The following is a 21,353-nucleotide window of genomic DNA, read 5'->3' as shown; positions in this document are numbered from 1 at the left end:
GTACATCAAGTTAAACTAAATGAAAATGAGAAATGTTGCCTTGGCAAATTATTTTTTTTTTATGCCTTAAAGCCTTTATTATAAAGGTATTCATAATGAATTATAATGCATTATATATTTTCATAAATACGTGCAACCAAAGTTAAAATGCATTATAATATTTGCAGATTCCTTGTTACATTTTGGTTGTCATGTGTTTTACTGCACTGTACTTCCTAAGGGTGTAACAATGAATAGATATGTATTATAATGCATTATAACTATTATTAAAACGATTCATGGGATCATACAATTCATTATAAGGTGCATAATTACTGCGTTAAATCTCTTTTATAATGCATTACACGTAAAGGTATTTAAACCACTTGCCAAATTCCTCCCAGTTTATGGTCATTTGCCCAAGCTCATGTTTAGCAGCAGCATTCGTAACCACTGTGCCACACGAGTGTGTACTAAAATGGAAGAGACTTTAAGATTGGGAGCTGTAACAGCTGTTAGTCTGAATATGATTTCTGTTTCAGCTCTGGGATTCTTTTAGGTGAGGACAGATATTTGCAGGGAAGCAGGTCATATCCTGTCCACACAGGTTATAAATCTCATTGTCTAGAAGAAGATAGATGGACAGACACTGAAAAGCCAAACAAAACGATAATGAGGATGTAACACTTGACACGAATGGAGGTTATTTGTACTCTTACAAATCAGTCAAGCCTGTTCATTCACTGATGATGAGGGAAAAACAAGCCCTTCAGAACAAAATAGTTGATATTAGGCAACCCTGCATGTCCAGAACATCTGGATTCATTTAGCAGCTCTCATATCATATTCAGGGCATAAACACTTGTCAGTCCAGCCAACAGTAGCACATGTGCAGCGCAGATGTTTGTCTTATTTAAAACCCCTTATCTCTGATTAAACAAAAGCCTTATTCAAATCAGACTCTTTTTCTTCTCTGATTTGTGTTTTAGAGACATTATTTTGTGTCCTGAGAAATCTGCTCCATCTGGATAGTAATATCTGTCATTGCATAATAGGCAAGGCAAGTTTATTTATATAGCACATTTCATACACAATGGCAATTCAAAGTGCTTTATATAGAAATGAATTAAAATAGTGATAACTTACAGTATATGCATAAGAAATAAGAATACCATGTGTAAGAATTCAAAAATAGCAATATCAGAATATACACAAGCATAATTAAAATAGCTGTATAGAGAATAAATAAATAAATTTTTATATATATATATATATATATATATATATATATATATATATATATATATATATATATATATATATATATATATATATATATATAAATATATATAATTTTTGATAATGCTACTACTACTATGCTTAATGCTTTATTTGGACCTTTATCAAATGCTTTATCTCCATACTGCTTTATTCCCCATACCTGTTATTGTTACTTGGCAGCAGTGCAAAAAATATTTCATTTATGTTTAACAGAAAGATTTAACAGACTGTCTTGTTTTTACTCTTTATACCGTCAAATAAAGGCCTTCAGTTTGTGAGTCAGACTGTGTTCTACACTGACACATTCACATTAGCTGACTGAGCGTTAGAGTTTGACCTTGACAGACACTTACCCCTGATTGCTCAGTTTGCTGTGTTTGTTTCTGCCATCAGTCTTTATGGAGCTCTTATTGCTCTGTGCTGATTGAGCCGAGGATGAGTGAGGGAAAGGCCGAGTATGGGAAGAGGCAGCACACATTAAACGTATTACTGTATGGTGTTGATTATTTCAGTGTTGGGGTTTTTCCAGTGTATGAATTTAACACAAACTTTGATATAATATATTATAGCATATCATTTGTGTGTGAGGCTCTGCTAGTGGACATGTTGTGTAAGACTGACATTCAGTGCATCAACAGAGACCTCTAGTGGCTCAGTGTGACCTCTGCTCTATCTATCTATCTATCTATCTATCTATCTATCTATCTATCTATCTATCTATCTATCTATCTATCTATCTATCTATCTATCTATCTATCCATCCATCCATCCATCCATCCATCCATCCATCCATCCATCCATCCATCCATCCATCCATCCATCCATCCATCCATCCATCCATCCATCCATCCATCCATCCATCCATCCATCCATCCATCCATCCATCCATCCATCCATCCATCCATCCATCCATCCATCCATATTAATCCTAATGTTGTGCTTCATTTTCAACCTTCACTTCTTCCTTCCATTTCTAATGAACTCTCCCTGCCCTCTTTTCTCCTCCTCATGTCCTTCCTCTCTTCCTCTCCTGCTCCATTCATTCATCCAGCACTGGAGAGCTGAGGTAGGTCCATCTGTCAGCGTGTCCCAGCAGGCCCTGCTCTCTCAAACGCATGTACAGTATTCCTGTCCCGCCCGAGGCTTAGACCTGACGATTTCTTCTGCTGTCTCATGAAGAATGTAGATCAACGTTCACAGTTAGAGCTCGAAAAGATCTTAGTCTCATGCAGTTCAGCAAAACAAATCCAAAGTCTGCCTTATCACATGTCCTCTGCATGGATCACCAATTATATATATATATATGTTCCTGTGAACTGTTCCTTGATTCAGTGTTTTGCAGCAGTGCATGTTGGGCAGAGCTGCATGATAAATACCTGAGGAAGCCCAGTCTGTCATTTCAGCCAAATAAACATTTTCTATATGTTTTATTATTCAAGAAGAGATCTAACCTAATGAGGTTTTATACAGCGTCTGTATCTGACTTGCTTGATTTAAAAAGAAACAATCGATAAATCATTTGTCACAGATATTTTTTGACGTGAGGCAGGTGGGCCGCACTTCTGCCTGCAGCGATGCATTGCCCCATCCTGTACTCGATGAGCAAAGCATCAATAAATCCCTTTTGAACTTAGTGTTTTTTATCCTCTTAATAAGAGACATATATGCTTGTATTTAGAAGTTGCTGCCCAGCTTAAGGGGAGAGTTCACCCAAAAAAAGAAAGTTCTATCATCATTTACTCACCTTCAAGTTGTTTTTAACCTGTATACATTTATTTCGTCTTTTGAAGATTGATTGTAACCAAAAAGTTGCTGGTCTCCATTGTTTTCCATAGTTATTTCCCCCCATTCTATGGAAGTTAATGGGTACCATCAACTGTTTGGTTACCCGTACAGTATTCTTCAAAATTTCTGGGTGAGCTATCCCTTTAAGCGGCTTTGGAGTTTTAGATGAGCAACCAAAAATGAACATTTGTTTCAAAAAGTTTTCTAAATCAACTGTTATTATTATCCGTATTAGAAAAGTGGATATTGATTTATACGCCCAAGCTCCAAAAAAGCACAAAATAAGTAGCACAAATGTTTTGGAATTGGAATATATGTGGCCGATTTTTGTATTTTTAAACCATCCACTTTTCTTTGATTTCCAAAAAGCACCTCACACACTGTGCCAAACATCTAATTTAGGGTTTTGTGTAAATAAAAAATATATACTTGAGAGAAGGATAATTGATGAAAATGTTGTGCAATCCATCAGCAATGAAATCTTTAGAATTTGTCTTTTTTTATGTTTGCGCTAAACTAATGATGCATTCTAAGTTGCTAATATCTCACTGCAGGGGTGATGTGATTTTTTTTAATGCCATACTCATAAAACAATATTTGCTTTTTCTCCATCCTCAGACTCAGCGTCATGTGAATGACCTGTACGAAGATCTCCGAGATGGACATAACCTGATCTCCCTTCTGGAGGTCCTCTCCGGAGAAACACTGGTGAGTGTTACAGATTGTCTTGCACTGATTTCTATGGCCCTGTCCCAAAGGGTACAGTAAACACTCGCGGCCTTCCTATGAGTCCACAGTTTGGACCGTTGGGAAGAAGTCCGCTGCGGAGCTCGCTTCAATGCTGGCTCGGGAAAGTGTGCATTGAGGGAGCATATCGACTGTAAAAGAGGTGCTTGCGAGCACCCTTCTAAAACCTAAAATGGCAAATGGACACCCTACGGTCTCGGACTTAACGCACATGCACACGCATGCAGTCATTGTAAGTCCACAAGACTGTAAGTGTGCCATTTGGGACAGGGCCATAATGTGGCTTTGACTATCGACTGGGGCGCTCGCTTTAGTGCGGGCTCAGTAAAAGTGCACATCGAGGTATCACATCTGCCGCAAAGGGAACCTGAAAAGGACAAATCTGGTCCTGGAGGGTCACTACCCTGCAGAGTTTAGTTTCAATCACAATTAAATACACTTAAACAAGCTAGTTAAGGTCTTCAGAGTTTCTAGAAAATTGAAGATTGGTGAGTTTGATCATGGTTTGATCTAAACTCTGCAGGACAGTGGCGCTCCAGGCCAGGATTTGTGTAGCCTTGCCCAACAGTCACATGAAGTGTGCCATTTTGGACAGGGCCTATTTTGTAGTTCGCTTCTGCTAATGCAGCACGGCTAATCAAGAGAAGACCCATCACAGCTCCCACTCAGATTCCTCTCCACCTTCAAACCTCTAACCTTGCCCTCAGCCTTCAAACAAATCCTGGTCCACACCTCCAGGTCAATGAAGACCTGAACACCCCACCATATTTATGGGTGATGCCTTGGAATACGTCTTCCAATTTGAAAGATGTTATGTTGAATCACACCCAAAACACTGGGTTCAGATTCAAGTTCTTGACACATCCCATCATACAGCTTAATTTCTTGGCTATAGCTGAGACATTAACTTCACTCTTTTCTTTACTCTGTGTGGCACCTCTTTAAACTCTTTCTCTGCCTATCATTCTATCTTGCTTTGATACTGACCCACCATCTCTTTGCTGACCTTTGCCCTTTGACTCCTGTCTGCTCTCTTTGCACTTCTCTTGGTCAAGACGAGGGAGAGGGACGTTGTGCGGAGCGTCCGGTTGGTGAGTGATGTAGATGCTTCATTGGCATGGGTCACTCACTGTGGCTAGCTTGCGCATGGTCACTTCCGCCAGTCTTGTTGTAGTCATGTTTTCATTCGCTTCCTAGAGATATACGCTATGTTTGTCAATGCTAAGTATCTCAGATGAATAAAGGGGTGGTTGCATGCGATTTCACTTTTTTAACTTTAGTTAGTGTGTAATGTTGCTGCTTGAGCATAAACAGTATCTACAAAGTTAGAGCGCTGAAAGTTCAATGCAAACGGCGATATTGTCTTTTAAAGTTATGGAAGTTTATTGCCTACAAAAACGGCTGGTTTGGACTACAACGAGCTTCATCCGGGTTGGTGACATCATAAACCCTTGGTAGTCTCCGCAGATGTGACTTCTGCCCGTAATGGTAAGGGGCGTGGTGTTTACGGACAACCTGTGCTTGGCACTTAAGCCAATAAAAATACAGGGAACTACATTTGGCCCTCTAACCAATCTAAGACCATTGTGTTTTTCGGAGGGATGGGCTTCATAAGCCCCTTTCACACTGCACGTCGGACCCGCAATTTTCCCGGAACATTGCTGGGTCGCCTTCTGTGTGAAAGCAACCACGTCCCGGGATTGATTACCGAATTCGACCCAGGTCGGGGACCTAGTAATATTGCGGGATTCGACCCAGGACGAGCGCTGTGTGAACAAAAGCCCAAACTAATGCCGCAACGTGTACGTAGTTATCGTGCGACTCCTAGAGCTTGTTTTTTCAATAATACAACCCTGCAGTGCCAGAAGAGCTAGTCTGTGTTTTAAACGCAGAGAGTGTTCGTATACAAAAGAAACTAAAATTAAACAAGCAGAAATGTGCGCAAACTGGACACAAGTCGAGACCACGGAGCTCCTTACTATCCGTGCTGAAGCTGAGATCGCTCGCCATTATACGTCACATCCGGATGTCACGTGTCAACTCGACCTGGGACCATTAAGCGTTGTGTGTGAAAGCGCACATATTACGGTATTTCGCTGGCAGTGTGAATGGACCAAATCTAGCGGCCCGGGAACAAATGTCGCATTATCTGTGTATTTGCCAGAATCGCAGTGTGAAAGGGGCTATAAAGGCAGGAAGCAAACGAGCCGTTCAAAGGACAGTGGAGACAGCGGTGTGGAATAAAAGTCAAATATTAGAAAAATACGGCTTAAAAAAAAGAAGAAGCATTAAGACATGTTATACTGCGCCCCATAAACACAACCAAGCCTAGGAAAAACCCACTCAACCACCCCTTTAAAATAAAGAGCTAAATGTTAAAAATTCATTAAGAATTGTTATTTGAAAGATCTGTTTGGGGGGGAAAACAAGCTTGTTTTAATATTAGGGACTTTTAATTTGGAATTTCACTGGTAGGAATAGCATTATAGTAGCCTCTTTTCAATTGTGCTTGTGCATGACTGAGGCTGTCTCTCTTTAGCGCATCATCTCTCTGAACCTCGTCATAGTTTGGGTGTGTGACCGATTTGGCAGATAATATCTAATTAAATCCCTGAATATTAGCAAAATGTGTATAATTGATAATTAGTACTGGACAATACTATTACGCAAGACATACTTACAGTCTGGACTACATTTTAAAGGTGTTCTAGTCAGGAAAAGGTGTTTGCATAAAAAGGTGTGTCAGATGGTTAAGGTGTTTTTTTTTCTATAATGCAAATACTTTTAGCATTCATCCACAATAATTAACCACACTACATCCCTGAGGCCACACGACCATCACTTCTGTCATATACTGTAGTCTTGAAGACCCAATGAAATGACGAGCAGTTCTCTTAGCTATCTGTGTGGATGTATTTCCTACCTAAACAGGAAGTTGGGGCGGGGCATATCAAAGTTGGTATTGTTTATGTAGAGGACATGCTCATTCTAGCGTGGAGCTTATTGGACTAAAATTGTTTTATGCCCCTGAGTGCAAGGTGAATCGGAAGATAAAGTTGGTATATTCAAAACACAGATTTAGTTTTAAGTTCACTTGCATGCAAATGTCATCAATGCTAGCAGGTGTGGACTAAAATATTTGATTTCATGAGGTCTTTGTCTTTTCTTTGTGTTCATATACATCTAGTAACACTTTGTTCTGATGGTCCGCTTTAGACATTCTACTAACTATAAGTAACTTTGCCACTACACATGTCAACTACCAGTCATTAAAGTATTAGTAGCTAATACTGCTAACACTTTATTTTGATTCTCCCCAAACAGTCATATTACTATAAGTAACTTTGTAACTTACCCAAAGCCTAGTATACTAATACTCTATTGAGAGTTAGTTGACAAAAAATAATCACAGTTAGTAGAATGTCTAAAGTAGATTATCGAAGTAAAGTGCATATGTATTAGCTTCATATAAGGGTGCTCCACGTTTTCATTTTTCCCTAATTTCGACCTTCAAAAGAAGTTTGTGCGCTGAAGGACACGCCTCAGTCTCATCCTTTGTGTTATGTATCTCAATCGGCCTCTGTCTGTCTCCACAGCCTCGTGAGAGAGGACGCATGCGGTTCCATAAACTGCAGAATGTGCAGATAGCGCTGGATTTCCTGAGACGCCGGCAGGTATGAGACCAACTCAACTTTCAAACTAAATTAAAAGGATGGTTTATTCCGAAATGAAGCTTTTGTCCTTATTTACGCAACCTCTTTTGTTTCCAAACCTGTATTTTCTTTTTTCCGTGGATTGCAAGGAGATGTTTTGACAAAGGAAATGTTTAGCAGAATGCCCAAGCTGCTCCCTTCCATAAAGCAAAAGTTAATTGGGACCACAGCAGAACTGACCAACAAAGTATTACAAAAAGCCAAGTTGTGCATCATCAGTCGTGGTCACTTTTATAGTGTGGAAAAGAGTAGCTTGGACATTCTGCTATAAATGACTCCTTGAGTGTGACATTCAGTCATACAAGGTTTGGATCAAAATATTAAGTACTTTATTGTTTATCTTGCTTACATGGTGTTTTGTTGGATAGTCTCTCAAATTAAACTCTAATGTGAATGATGTTCTTCTCTGGAAATCACAGGTCAAGCTGGTGAATATCAGGAATGATGATATTGCGGACGGAAACCCAAAGCTGACATTGGGTCTCATATGGACCATCATCCTTCACTTCCAGGTCTCCTATTCTGTCAGTGTTAAGTTCCCATACCATTTACCTCCTCCTTCTCCTGGGCTCCAAATCAGTCTGGCCAATCACTTCAATCTGGGTCAATCATTGGTTTACTTGGGTCTGTCTTGGGTCATATTAATTTTACACCTTCCAATCAAACATCAATAATTTTCGCTTCAAACCAGTATCTGCCTCAAGCAATGAAATATGATTTATAACCTGAGGAATATCCGATATGATTCAACCACAATAGTCTTAGTATGCAAAAATGAAGATTCTGTAAATGAAGATCTGTTCTGTGTTTTGGGCGCCGTGAGGAATTAAAAGTCTCCGATCTAATCTAATTTCATAATCTAATATCCAGGCAATTTTTTAGACCTAATTATGGGAATCTGTTGTTCAATGTGTTTAATTACAACCACACACTGATTTATTCCACCTCAAACAATTAAAAAAACAAAACAAAGACTCGTCATGTTACAGCTGCAGGAGTCGGACACAAAATCAGGAGAATATGCTGCTTGGGGACGTCCAGCTTTTGAGAGAATATGATTTCCTCGGACAGTTGAAATACGTTGGCAGGACTTTTGGTTGGTCCAGAAGAGGCAGAGTGTAGGGGTGGTTTGTGGACTTCTGCCCACTTTCCTGGAAAGAAAAGAGCTTTCTCCTTGAAGAAATTTTTGGAGGTAGCCTGACCAAGAAGAGAGTCTCATGACCAGGGTTTTAGATGGTGCCAACCTCCCATGCGCTTGTATTCAGTCCTGATTGACATTTAATGCTATTTAATGTAAATCAGGAATGCTGATTGTTTAATGTAGTCTATACTATGTCATTTTATTAGGGGGACCAGATTCTTTAAGGGATATGGTTAATTTCCTCAAATTGAGATGCAATATCTTTAGTTTAAGCCTGTTTCAACCCGCTTCCTCAGCTCCTCCATCTTGTGCTATTCTAAACAGAATCATGCAGATAACATCAAACTAATGTCAACACATGTATTGTTTCTATATATGTTGGCACATTTTTTAATTAATTTTTAGGGCATGTGAAACTCATGATTTGCATGATAGCATATTTTGTTCAAAAATAGCCGTAAAAAGTGTTTGTGAGTTAGTGTAACCTCTACTGTCCAGACCGGGACTCGGACCCGGGTCCACCGGCATGAGAGTCGGACGCTCTAACAAGGAGACTAAAGGCTGCAACCAATAGCATCAGTCGCTAGAGCGTCTCTTGAGGTCAGAGGAGTGAGGTTTACTCACACAGCAACTACTACTAGCTGGCCTCTGTTACATTAGGCCACTTTTACATTACATGATACCAATTCAGATTTTTCCTCCCATTTGGCACATATCAGATATGGATTATGGAAATAGTACATGGATTCTGATATTCTCCGATCGGTTTCAGGTCTCATACATATGTGGAAATAAATCTGAAATGAATCTGAAACGTGCCGCCATGTATTGGAAAAAAAAAAGCAACAGTGGACCACATGATCACATGAGTCTTTTCAATTCCCAGGCTACAGCAATGCCTCTCCTCTTTTTTCCCTCTGCCTTAAGAGACCATTGTTTTGCTCACCTTTAAAGATGATACAGAAAGCAAAAGCTTACATTATCATTTAACATGTCCATTACAAATCACAGCGTTTTTTTTTCGGCCTAAGATGTTCCCGGTCAGTCCGTCTACCTTGGATTCTGTCACCAAGTGTATATTGTAAATGCAGTTGTTAGATATGGGTCAATTTTAAAAGATGTAATCTGATCGTCACAAAAGTTGGATATAGTCAACAGATTGGAATTGGACATCTTCATTAAAACGGTCATTAGTATTTTTTTCTTTTTCTGTAATAAGCTACTTCCTGTAACAACAACGACTCATGAGTTTAATGTCTCGGGGAATAATTAACTCAAAAGGGATTTAATATTCAATATTCATGAATTTATGAATATGATTTGCCAGTTGTTCATTACGTATTAAAATTTTCCGATAGGGAAAATTGTTTAATTAAATACAAGTAACCCTTTATGGAATTGCTTGAAATTATCCTACTAAGTTTGTCCTGCAAATTAGTTATAGACTTTTCAAATCAATTCTCAATAATGGATTACTGCTTTACGAGCGCATGAGAAACATTAACTTTACTGATCAGGATAAGTTCAATATTTCAAATGGTCATACAGTTTACTTTACTAACATAGTAGCATAAGCAGTTAGGTAACGTTCAGATCGCAAGTTTCATTGACTTTGTGTATGTGGCAGAATAACAGATTCAACTCATTAAATGTCTTTTGAAGGTTTAATAAACACAGACTAAAAATAACACTACAGGTCACACAGAAAGTACACACTAAATATGCATCAAGAGAGTAGAAGTATAGATATTCCCGAAAGAATACATAAAAGAGAATAATGAATAGACTGAAATTAGAGAGAGATAAAAGAGAGAGAGAGAGAGAGACAAAGAGAGTGAGGGAGAGAGAGAGACAAAGAGAGTGGGGGAGGGTAAGAAACAGCTTTCCTTCACTTCAACAAATACGACCTTCACGGAGTTAATTTATCCCAACGGGAGAATAACACACCCTCTTTACAGCAGTAAGAATAAGAATACTTGCATTCTTTTTGGTTTCGTTTTGGCTTCTCGCTTGTGTGCGTATGTGTCTCTGCGTGTCCGGCGGTCCTTTCCGAGGTTGGGAGGGAAGCGGCTGTTTGCTTTAGCGATGCTTCGTGTTCTTGAAGATCGGATTGTAGAAGAGAAGATTTTTGAAAGGGCTGAGGCCTGCTTGGAGGGCCTGCATTGGTGGCATGGCTTAAGTGCCAGCCCCCCCCCCCCGTGGGTGTTGGAGAAGTAAGAGCCAGAGAGTTTCGGAGAAGAGAAGAGAGCAAGAGCGGGCAGAGCCTGTCTTCTCTGGTCTTTTTAAGGTCTGGAAATAGTCCCACCCTCCAGGGTTAGACTTAACCAATGAGAGTGTTGGGATTTCCCGGCGGGAAATTCCTCAGCAGATTTTATTGCCCTTTGTTTGAAAGTTCGACTCAGTGGGTCTCTGAGTCTTCATACTATAATTAATGCAACAAACACACACTGCATTTTCTGAATAAGTGATATACATGGAAGTGTAAGTCGTGAAGTGAGCATTAATTTGATAGGAGACATGACATATATGAGGTTATCTGAACTAGTACTTTGTTAAGACACAGACAAAAAGATGCAAAATACCATACAGAATAAACATTTTACAAGACAGTTATGTGTTTACATATAATGTCCTGGGGTGCATGTTCATTTATAGATGGTTTGTCTATAATTTGAGGCAAAAGCTCTGTGTCTTAAACTCTTTGTGTATAAGACTTCATGTGGCCACATTCTTTCCGGCCATAAAACACCTTATCAGATGGTTTCCAGGGTGACTGAAGAATCTCCCTCTGTTGTGTTGGGGGAAGGTCTGTCCATCAGCACACAGCTTTCACAACATATTTGTTAAATGTAACTGGCGATTGTGTGTTTGATTCGCCTGAGTCGCTACATTCCCTAACAAGCATTGTATAGCAAAACAGAACACTTCAGTATTTGTTTACAGTTTTGGAACTGATTCATTGAAATCTGATTCACAGAATCATCGTTTAGTACTGTTGTGTTGCCAGGAGTATAGCATTGTGACTTTTTGTAGACAAAGGCATAATGCAGATTGTTTTTTTTTTGTTTTGGTTTTTTGTTTTTTGTTTTTTGACTACATTTAGTCTATAAATTCGCTTTTAAGTTTTTCTATTTGAGGTCCTCATTGTTTTGTGGCAGATACTGTTGTTTAGCTACTTCAAACTGGGAGTTTACAAGGTAATTGGATTTTCCTTTAATGAATCGCATTGCTCATGCATTGAGTGTGACGACGGGTCTCGGAAGGGTCTTAGGAGGTCAATGGTATTTAGTGGGGCAATAATTTGCATTGTAATGCATGACTTAGTGTTCATAAGTGTGTGAGAAATCAGCCAATTTAATTATGGAATGATAATTTTACGCTAAACATATTGCTACTGCATGTCACTGAATCCATGAGACTCATTTTTCTGGGCTGGTAGATTTCAGATATCCAGGTGAACGGTCAGTCAGATGATATGTCAGCCAAGGAAAAGCTGCTCCTCTGGTCTCAGCGCATGGTGGACGGTTACCACGGTATCCGCTGCGATAACTTCACCACGAGCTGGAGGGACGGAAAACTCTTCAACGCTGTAATACACAAACATGAGTAAGTGCCTCTTCACCAAAGCTTAAGATTAAGATGGAATGTCATAAGTACATTTTTTTTAAATAAAATAAGTTGGATATACTCAAAATGACAGCCTTCTTTTGGATGTTGGAATATAGAAATGTGTTAATCAGGTTGTTACCTCACTCAACATTGAGCTTCACTCTTGATCAAACTTGTACTTCATGCCAAGGAGTGAAATGTTCTGATCTGAAGCACATATTTTCATCAAGATAAACGCCCTGAGCGTACACATGTCAAATTCATGACAGTTCATACCGGCACCTAATATATAAATACTTCTAAACATACTTTCCTTCTTCCAACACAAAAGAAGATATTATGCAGAATTTATGAGCTGCTCCTTTCCATTAAACAAAGGTTAATAATCAGGGTCACATGAGAGCCAGAGATGCTCGAAGCTATAATGATTCGATTTCTGTACATGCAAATGAGATTTGAGAACTATGGATGAAATTACATAATTTTAATCTGCTCCTTTGACATCAGAAGTCTTGAAATATAGTAATTGTGTGGAGTACTTTGTGGAGTTTGCGGCCCATGGTCTGATGTCATTGTATGGAAAAGAGGAGCATGTACATTCTTAAAAATGTCTTTTTGTAGTCCACGTGGTTTGGAACAAAATGAATATCAACTCTACAAATAAATGATGTTTTGCAAAAAGGAAACGAAGCCACACAGTTCCAGCCCAAGTGAAAGCTGTTTTTCTGTAATGAGGGAGTGTCTCATATACAGACGCCAGGACAAAAGAGAGCGGGGTGAAACCGAATAAGAAAGTAGTATTAAAAGAAGTGTACAATGAAGGCAGGGAAAGCTGATAAATGCCGTGAGGTGTGGTGCCTGTTGGAGCGGAGACAGGCATCCCCGCAGGGCACCTTTCCCGAAACATGGACGTGTACCTGCAAAGCTTGGGTACGCCCTGATGACCCTCACGTGAACAGCCAGGATTTGAGGCTTTTGTCAGCCAGGAACACCCATTGGAGTTGTAGGATCTGCCTCCTTTTAGAAACTGGGAAGAGACTTCTGTAGGCAGCACCTGCAGTACGAAAAACAACGACCAAACATCAACTTGGTTTTTTTTTTGGAGCTCTTTAGGAACAGATGGATTTGGGGGAAAGAAGAATAGATAATACCAGAAGGGTTCATTATTGATATTGGAGAATTCAAGAAATATTTAGTTGGACAGAGGATTTCAAAGGGTTCAGGACACAATGATGCTGAACATGAAGAAGCGTCTGTCCTTTAAGAAGCGTCGGGCCGGCTCGAGCAGCACCGTGGCATCTGCGAGCGACACGGAGGACCGCGTGATCATGCTGTGCGAGGATATCCCCTCCGAAAGCTCCCTGGACTCTGGCCGGGGCTCTCAGAGTCCAGGTGCTCGCTCCAGCGGGGACTCTCAGACGGGATATGAGCCAGACTGGAGCTCAGAGAGGGACCTGAGGCAGTTCAACGGAGGCTTCGGGATGGGCGACGTGACCGCGGCAGACTCTCATTACCGCGCTGGAGAATCCTATGCCATGCCTTACAGCATACGTGTCACAGAGATGACTGGGTGCTCCCTTCATTTCTAACTCTTTATACATTAATGGTGTAGAAAGGTGTTAATGTTTTAAGAATCTTTTGGTGTTCGTGTATAGATCTGTTCTCTCTGTGTTGTTTCGAGCCGCTCCTATCTCTGGGTATTTATGGTATGTCAGTTATAGCTCCATCCCTCAGGAGACAGATGTTATTTTGGATTTATGGAGCAGGTGGTCACTTTACCTCTGCTCTGAAACAAGTATTTAGAAATGACTATTTTTATCCTGCAATAATCAAATCCACTGACTCCAATAAACAAAAATATAGTCATTCTATATATATATAGATATTTTATTTGATAAATACATTTTAGGTAACATGAACTAAAATTGGAAAAGCATTTTTAATCTAAATTCATGTTCATTTCAACTTTTAATAATACAGTATTTAAATGAAAATGTTCTATCTTTTTATATTATTTAATGGACCTGAAGCTAAAATAAAATGAACTTACCGTAACTTATCGGACCTTAGTGTAAATGCAACTCTTGAGTTTTCTTCCGGGAATGAACAGGTCACAATATTCTTCATTTAAATAATTCCCACCCACAGCATATGCAAAATAAAGGGGCTGGCCTGGTTGAGTTTGTTAGTAGTGTGTTGATACTCCTGGTAATTTTAAGGGGTGAGAAATTTCCGAAATGAGCTCTAAGTGGTTGACCAATCACAGCACACTGATGCAGTCCACCTATCAGAGCACACTGTGCTTTTCAGAAGGAGGGGCTTCATGGAGACGGGAACTAATAGAGTGTTACTGACAGACTGGGAAGAGAGGAGCAGCATCAGTGTCAAATATGTGACAAAGAATGTGTTTTTGAGCATTCAAACATGAAAAAGACTTTGTAAAAGAGCATAATAGGTCCTCTAAACTTTTTCTGCTGCATTTCATACACACTTACTTACTGGTCCACATGGGTTTGTTTATTTCACTCTTTATTTCACCAGGCCCAGGCTTATCGACATGTCGAAAGTGTACCACCAGTCCAACCTGGAGAACCTGGAACAGGCATTTTCAGTGGCTGAGCAAAAACTTGGGGTCACACGACTGCTTGACCCAGAAGGTAATGTTAAATCAAGTGGTATAAGCTTCTATTGAAGAAAGTTTTACGATATTAATACCTAGCCTATAAACCTTTTATTAATTACATGTAAATAAATGTAGTTCAATGATAGGTCATTGTAGTTTTTAATTTTTAATTTAGCTTTCATTTTGTGAAGACATTTTTATTTAGTTTGTATATGTTTTAGCTTTAGTTTTAGTAATTAGTTAACAGAACACTTCCATTGCTGACCAAAGCAAGACATTTGTTTTCAGCAAAGTTTGTACAGTAAAAATAGTTAAACAAACAAATGCAAATTAAAAGTGTCCTGAAAAAATTAATTCATTCTCATTCATTTTAAAGATGGAATCTTGTTACATACCTAGTTTACTTTTGTTTCAGATGGTAAATCTAGAAACAGTTCAAATCATTTCAAGTCAGTTCAAACCAGTGTGATTAAATAATGAAGTGTGTATGCGTCTGTGTGCACATGAGTGTGTGTGTAGGTGCGTGTGTGTGTGTATGTGTTTGTGTGGGTGCGGGCGTGTTTGTGTGTGTGCATGCGTGCGTGTTTGTGTGTGTGTGTGTGTGTGTGTGTGTGTGTGTGTGTGTGTGTGTAAGTGAGTGTGTCTGTGGTCCAGGTATTGTTGTAGAGAAATGTGTCTACATAAATAGTAATATTAATAATGTTTTGTAAAAACAGTCAATAACAGCACTTTTCAGCCTGTCACCATCATGCAAACATTAAAACACAGTAGTACAGTAGTAGTTCTTTACAGGTTTCTGCTTTGTGCTGCATTTCAATAGTTGTTCTATGTGAACATGCGCTTGATGGACGTGTTTGGCTGTTGCCTCCGTGTCTCGTTCACGAAACAGCATCTAAAAACACAGCGCTCAAGTTTAAAGCTTCATTGCCAGCGTCTTGTTTTTTAAATGCAATAGTGATTTAATAGCTGCTTAGGATTTAATCGCCCAGCCCTACTGCCTCAGCTCACATGCATGAAGCGCCATCTACTGGTATTTCTCTAAACAGCCACAGGTCCGATTTTCCGCCACAGGATTAGAGCTTATTAACAAACACGATTAATTATTTTAGCTAATTATAATTTTATTTCAGTTAGTTTTTCAGTAACTGTTTCATTTAGTTTTAGTCTTTCATTTATTAATTATTTCAGATTAGTGTCAAAAGTTTGTGAACCCTTTGACTACATGGATTTGTGTATAAACGGGTTACTATAAAATCAAAATGGATTCACAATTAAAAATGTTATGTAATATTGCATTGTTTATTATAAATGATTCATCTGTGCACATCATTATTTAAAAAAAATAATCCATGTGTTCTCGTAATCTCCCTCACAAATTGATGATGAAGTGCACGACATAAGATTCAAACAACCCAATCAATTCCTGATGGACAAAATCAAGTCCCGGTCACCACAGAGAAATACTACAGTCTGCTTAAACAAATGACACACAAACAATCACATTTTCATGACACACACATTGAATGAAATAATGAATTTCTATTGATCTACAATTCTCCTCATTGCAGATGTGGATGTGCCTCATCCTGATGAGAAGTCCATAATCACCTATGTGTCTTCCCTTTACGACGCCATGCCACGGGTTCCAGACGTCCAGGACGGCGGCAAAGCCAAAGTGAGTTTTTCCCCTCATCATTTTAAAATGACGTAATGGCCGCTTAACAAACCAGTTCCAGACTTAGGCTGTCAGCACATAGTCCAGTTAATATGCAGTCAAACCAAATCTAATAAAACTAATGAAGCGTTTATATGAATGAGGTTTCTTAAGGCTTCCTGCCCTTGGCCATTCCCACGTTACTGCTAAATAGTATCAGTGTCCAGTCTCTCTGACAATGACGAGATGTTCATCATGTATGAACATTAAAGTATGGCTTCGTTCCAGACCTCATAATTTTCTTTCTTTCGTGCAACACAAAAGGAGAAGATTAGTGAAATGTTCATGCTTTTGGAACTAAAGATGCGTTCACATTTACGTTGCTTGTCAAAGTATTATGGGCAAAATGTTGTCATGGCCTTCAAGGAGGGTGAAAAATGTCCCAAGGCAGATTTTGCTTGTGTTTAAGTTAGTCACACAAATTCATCACCTTCACAAACAGAAAGCTGCTTGGTTTAAAAGTGACTTCATACATTGCTACATTAATGACAATAGACAATGAACCTTTTTGCCCTTAAAATTTGTATTAATGTGACTGCACCTTAAATGCAAATAGCAAAAATGTAAATGTGATGTTTATCTGCTTACCCCCAGGGCATCCAATGTGTAGGTGTGTTTGTTTCTTCAGTAGAAGAAAAATTAAGATTTTTAATAAATAATTAGCGTGAAGAACTTTAAAAAAAAAATCACTATAAAGAACCTTTTGTGCAATGGATTTTAACCCTTAAGCGCATACCTTGGGTCTTTAGTGACCCGGGACGTCATTCACTACCCTCCTCCTCATTCATTTTTAAAGGTTAGACATCAACTTTCTTAATATACCTCAACCGATTAATTATAAACAATAACAAGAAAATATTAAAAGTATAAAAATATGCCTGTATGCTTGGAAAGGTTCAGCTTGAGCAGATGTTTTATACCATCATCACTGTCCTAGTCACAGCTCATTTGCCATTACATTCAGCATCTGCCTCATATTCACCATCTCAAACATATTCTCAAAACTATCAATTTCAACATCTTCAAAATCAATATTTTGATCACTGACAGCTTCACCAGATCCAGCATTGGGACAGGATAGTGGATCTGGGGAAGAAGCTGTCAGATAATATTTAATAATAATTTGGATAGTATATCCAAAATATTGATTTTTTTTTTTTTTAAAGATCTTAATAGTTTGGAGAAGATGTTCGGATGGTGAATATGAGGCAGATGCTGAATGTAATGGGAAATGAGCTCTGACGAGGACAGTGATGATGGTGTAAAACATCTGCTCAAACTGAACCTTTCCTAGCTCCAAAAGATAACAAAATATGCTTTATTTTATTCTTCTGTAATTGTTACTCTAATATCAGGAGAGTTTTATATTATCACAACAGGTGGAGATCCATCTGTGTTGGATATAGATCATGGTCACTAAACACCTGAATATGCAATAATGATTGGCAAAACATTCATGCATTTAAGGGGTTAAAGGTACTTGGTTGACCAGATTCCAATAAAAAAGTAAAAAGAAAATTATTTTTAAGAGTGAACAATAGCTTTGTGTGAAGAAAAGACAAAAAAAAAAAACTATTTTTTGTTTACAAAGTAATTTGCATACGTTCAAATATGGTGACTGAAGACCTTTTTTGACCCTCATCCTGACCATCAGAAGCCTCTCATTTCACCTCCATGTTTACGCCTTTAATGTATATTAGGAATACAGATATAGGTTTAGGAATATACTGTAAACTTGAAGAGGTAATAGACCTTTGTGTGACCTGGATTTCAATTGCTGTCAAATGCAATTTATTTGCTTCTTCCTTCACTCCATCTGAATCAATCATGAGTATTGAATGATCTATGTGCGCTGTGTCACAGATTATCTATCAACCTGGATCAGCTATTTTGGTGCTTTGAATCCTCCCTCCCTTCATATGCTGTTATCAGACAAGGCTACGATTGTTGACACCTAATTGAGTGAATGTGATAAGTGACTTAGCACAGGGGCAAAAGAGCGTTCCTGTGCTCCTCTGATTAGTTTTGGTGTGTTTTTGTTCACTGTTGCAGGAGCTGGAGCTGCGCTGGCAGGAATACTATGAGCTGGTCACCATTCTCTTCCAGTGGATCAGACATCACATATTCATCTTTGAGGAGAGGAAGTTTCCCAGCAGCTATGAGGAGATTGAGGTGAGGAGCTGTTGTGTGGTTTGGGTTGCTACTAGTTACTCTGGTCTTATCCAGTTATTGAATGAGCTGCAGTCTTCATTATCTGTTGTGAGATGCACATTGTCTGGGTTTTCTGTAGAATTACCTTGGTTAAAAGACCGGCTCGGTCACCAGCATATGCTGTGATCTGGATACTGGACCCCATTCTTAATAACCAAAAAGAATAGCTTTCCTTGGTTGACAAGTGGATGAAGTTTTGCTGGTGAGCAGCATATGCAGATCTAATATTTAGACCAGCACCAATGCACTGAATATTATTAACCAGTTCAGGCCAACATAGGAATTTATACTGGTCTGAGTTAGTCTTTTCTGGAGGACGCCAGGACGGGTAACTTTAATTAAACAACACAAAAAACAAGTAGCGAAGGACGGTAACAGTGTGTACTTAAACACAAACAACACCAGACAAAGGGTGGAGAGAACTGAAGTGCTGCCTCCCAATTCGCCTACTTATACTACGCCCTAAAAGTATTTACACTTCTTGTGAAGAAAAACTACATAGTTTTTAGTGTGAAACAGAAGAGTAGCCAAGCTTTGGGACATTCACTACTTCATCACCTTTAACGGACAGCTCTTATGTTTAGTTATGTGCATCCTGTCAGCGTTTAAACTGCCCTGTCAATCATCGATTCATAGTTTAAATTGAATTTAACTTAATTTCCGAACTATATCGGAGAGAAATGTAGTAGCATGTTGATCTGCCAGTCATGGGTCTTTCATGTGGAGACTCTGCTCATGTGTTTTCAATTTAAATATAATGAGGCATTTTAAAGTTAATGACCAACTGTATCTTTATAAAAGTTCACAATGCTAATGTAGATGAAATATAATGTAGATAACATTAAATAAATAAAATGTTGTCAGGTTATATAATGATTATTAATCACTCAAACCCATTAAATAAACTTCTCTACTTAACCGTCGGACTCATACATTCGCCATGTTTGTAGTTTTTTAACACTTTTTATCCATGTTTGTAGTTCTAATCAAATCCTCATCCAATGTGGAATGGGTTGTGGGCAATATTAGTGTGTACATGGATCTGCAATTCTGGGAATCTTAACATCCGGGAATCTTCAGAATACTAATTTCAAAATACTATGATTTGGGACAAACTAATTCTAGTTTTGAATACCAATTGTGACCCTGACCACAAAACCAGTAAGACCACAAAGTCACAATATTTGTGGCATTAGCCAACAATACATTGTATGGGTCAAAATGATTATTTTTTCAAGCTAAAAATCCTTAGTACATTAAGATCACGTTCCATTAAGATATTTTGTAAATGTCCTACCGCATATATACCATAGGAACATGTATTATTAGTAGTAATATGGACCGCTAAGGACTTCATCTGGACAACTTTAAAGGCAATTTTCTCAATATTTAGATTTTTATGCACCCTCAGATTCCAGATTTTCAAATAGCTGTATCTTAACCAAATATTGTCCTATTCTTACAAAAATGTACCCTGGTTTTGTGGTCCAGGGTCACATTTAAGACAGGTAGTATGTGAATTTGGACACAGTGAAGGTCTAGAAACATAATGAATTACCATGACAACTAGTGATGGCGGGAACATGGGAACAAAGACAAGCAAACTAAATATCCATAATGAATATTAAACAGAGGTATAAACGTAACAGGGTCATGTAAGAAGAATGCACTGATACATAACAAGTGTTGGGAAGTAACAAAATTAGTAATGAATAATTTCTATTGCTTCATCTATCCATCCATAGCCTTCTTGATATATATATATTGATTAGTTTGTAGCTTGACAAAAAGTCAACCCAAACCTTTTCTGTTCTGAAACAAAGAAGGGTTCTGTCAGGTGAACCTTTTAACCTTTTAGGGTTTTCCATCATGGGACCATATTGTGCATTTAGTTTTTAAAAATTAATTTAGTTTTAAATAATTTTTTTGTTTCAATTCAGTGTTATGAACTAAACAGCTTGTAAACATACTCTATCACTAGAAAAAACAACAACATTAAAGGGTTAGTTCACCCAAAAATGAAATTTATTTCATTAATGACTCACCCTAATGTCGTTCCTCAGCCGTAAGACCTCTGTTCATCTTCAGAACACAGTTTAAGATATTTTATATTTAGTCCGAGGCCTTTCTGTCCTTTGAATGTAAGTGTTTGCCCACTTGCTGTCCACGTCCAGAAGGTAATACAAACATCAAAGTAGTCCATATGTGACATCAGTTGGTTAGTTGGTTACTCTTTTGAAGCGTCGACAAAACATTTCTACGACTTTATTCAGCATTGTCTTCTCTTCCGGGTTTGTTTTCAAACCTCAAATAAAGAATCAAACAGTCGTGAATCAGCAGATTGATTCGTGATTCATATCGCCAATGTCACGTGATTTCAGCAGTTTGCCAGTTTGACACGCGATCCGAATCATGATTCATGACCGTTTGATCGTTTATTTGAGGAACACAGAAGAGAAGACGATGCTGAATAGTCATATTTTTTGTTATTTTTGGACCCAAATGTATTGTCGACGCTTCAAAAGAGTCTAACTAACCAACTGATGTCAC

General features: G+C 38.5%; 1 protein-coding gene across 9 annotated transcripts in view; it reads left to right on the top strand.

Moving 5' to 3' along the window:
- plecb (plectin b) overlaps positions 1-21,353 on the top strand; it is a 212,929-nt gene that overhangs the window by 155,372 nt on the left and 36,204 nt on the right. For 4 of the 9 annotated variants that reach the window (XM_067449299.1, XM_067449302.1, XM_067449297.1 and 1 more), the window contains 7 exons: positions 3,664-3,753; positions 7,389-7,466; positions 7,925-8,017; positions 12,086-12,252; positions 14,797-14,912; positions 16,447-16,553; positions 18,645-18,764. In XM_067449299.1, coding sequence (XP_067305400.1) covers positions 3,664-3,753; positions 7,389-7,466; positions 7,925-8,017; positions 12,086-12,252; positions 14,797-14,912; positions 16,447-16,553; positions 18,645-18,764 — 771 coding nt within the window. Of the gene's footprint in view, positions 1-2,311; positions 2,327-3,663; positions 3,754-4,847; positions 4,884-7,388; positions 7,467-7,924; positions 8,030-12,085; positions 12,253-14,796; positions 14,913-16,446; positions 16,554-18,644; positions 18,765-21,353 lie in introns of all 9 variants that reach the window. The other 5 variants (XM_067449298.1, XM_067449294.1, XM_067449296.1 and 2 more) reach the window with 3 other exon arrangements.

Source organism: Pseudorasbora parva, chromosome 7 (genome assembly GCF_024679245.1).
Source record: "Pseudorasbora parva isolate DD20220531a chromosome 7, ASM2467924v1, whole genome shotgun sequence".
Lineage (NCBI taxonomy): Eukaryota > Metazoa > Chordata > Actinopteri > Cypriniformes > Gobionidae > Pseudorasbora > Pseudorasbora parva.
Note: the sequence above shows the minus strand (reverse complement) of the source record. Positions and strands in the feature narration are given on the sequence as shown.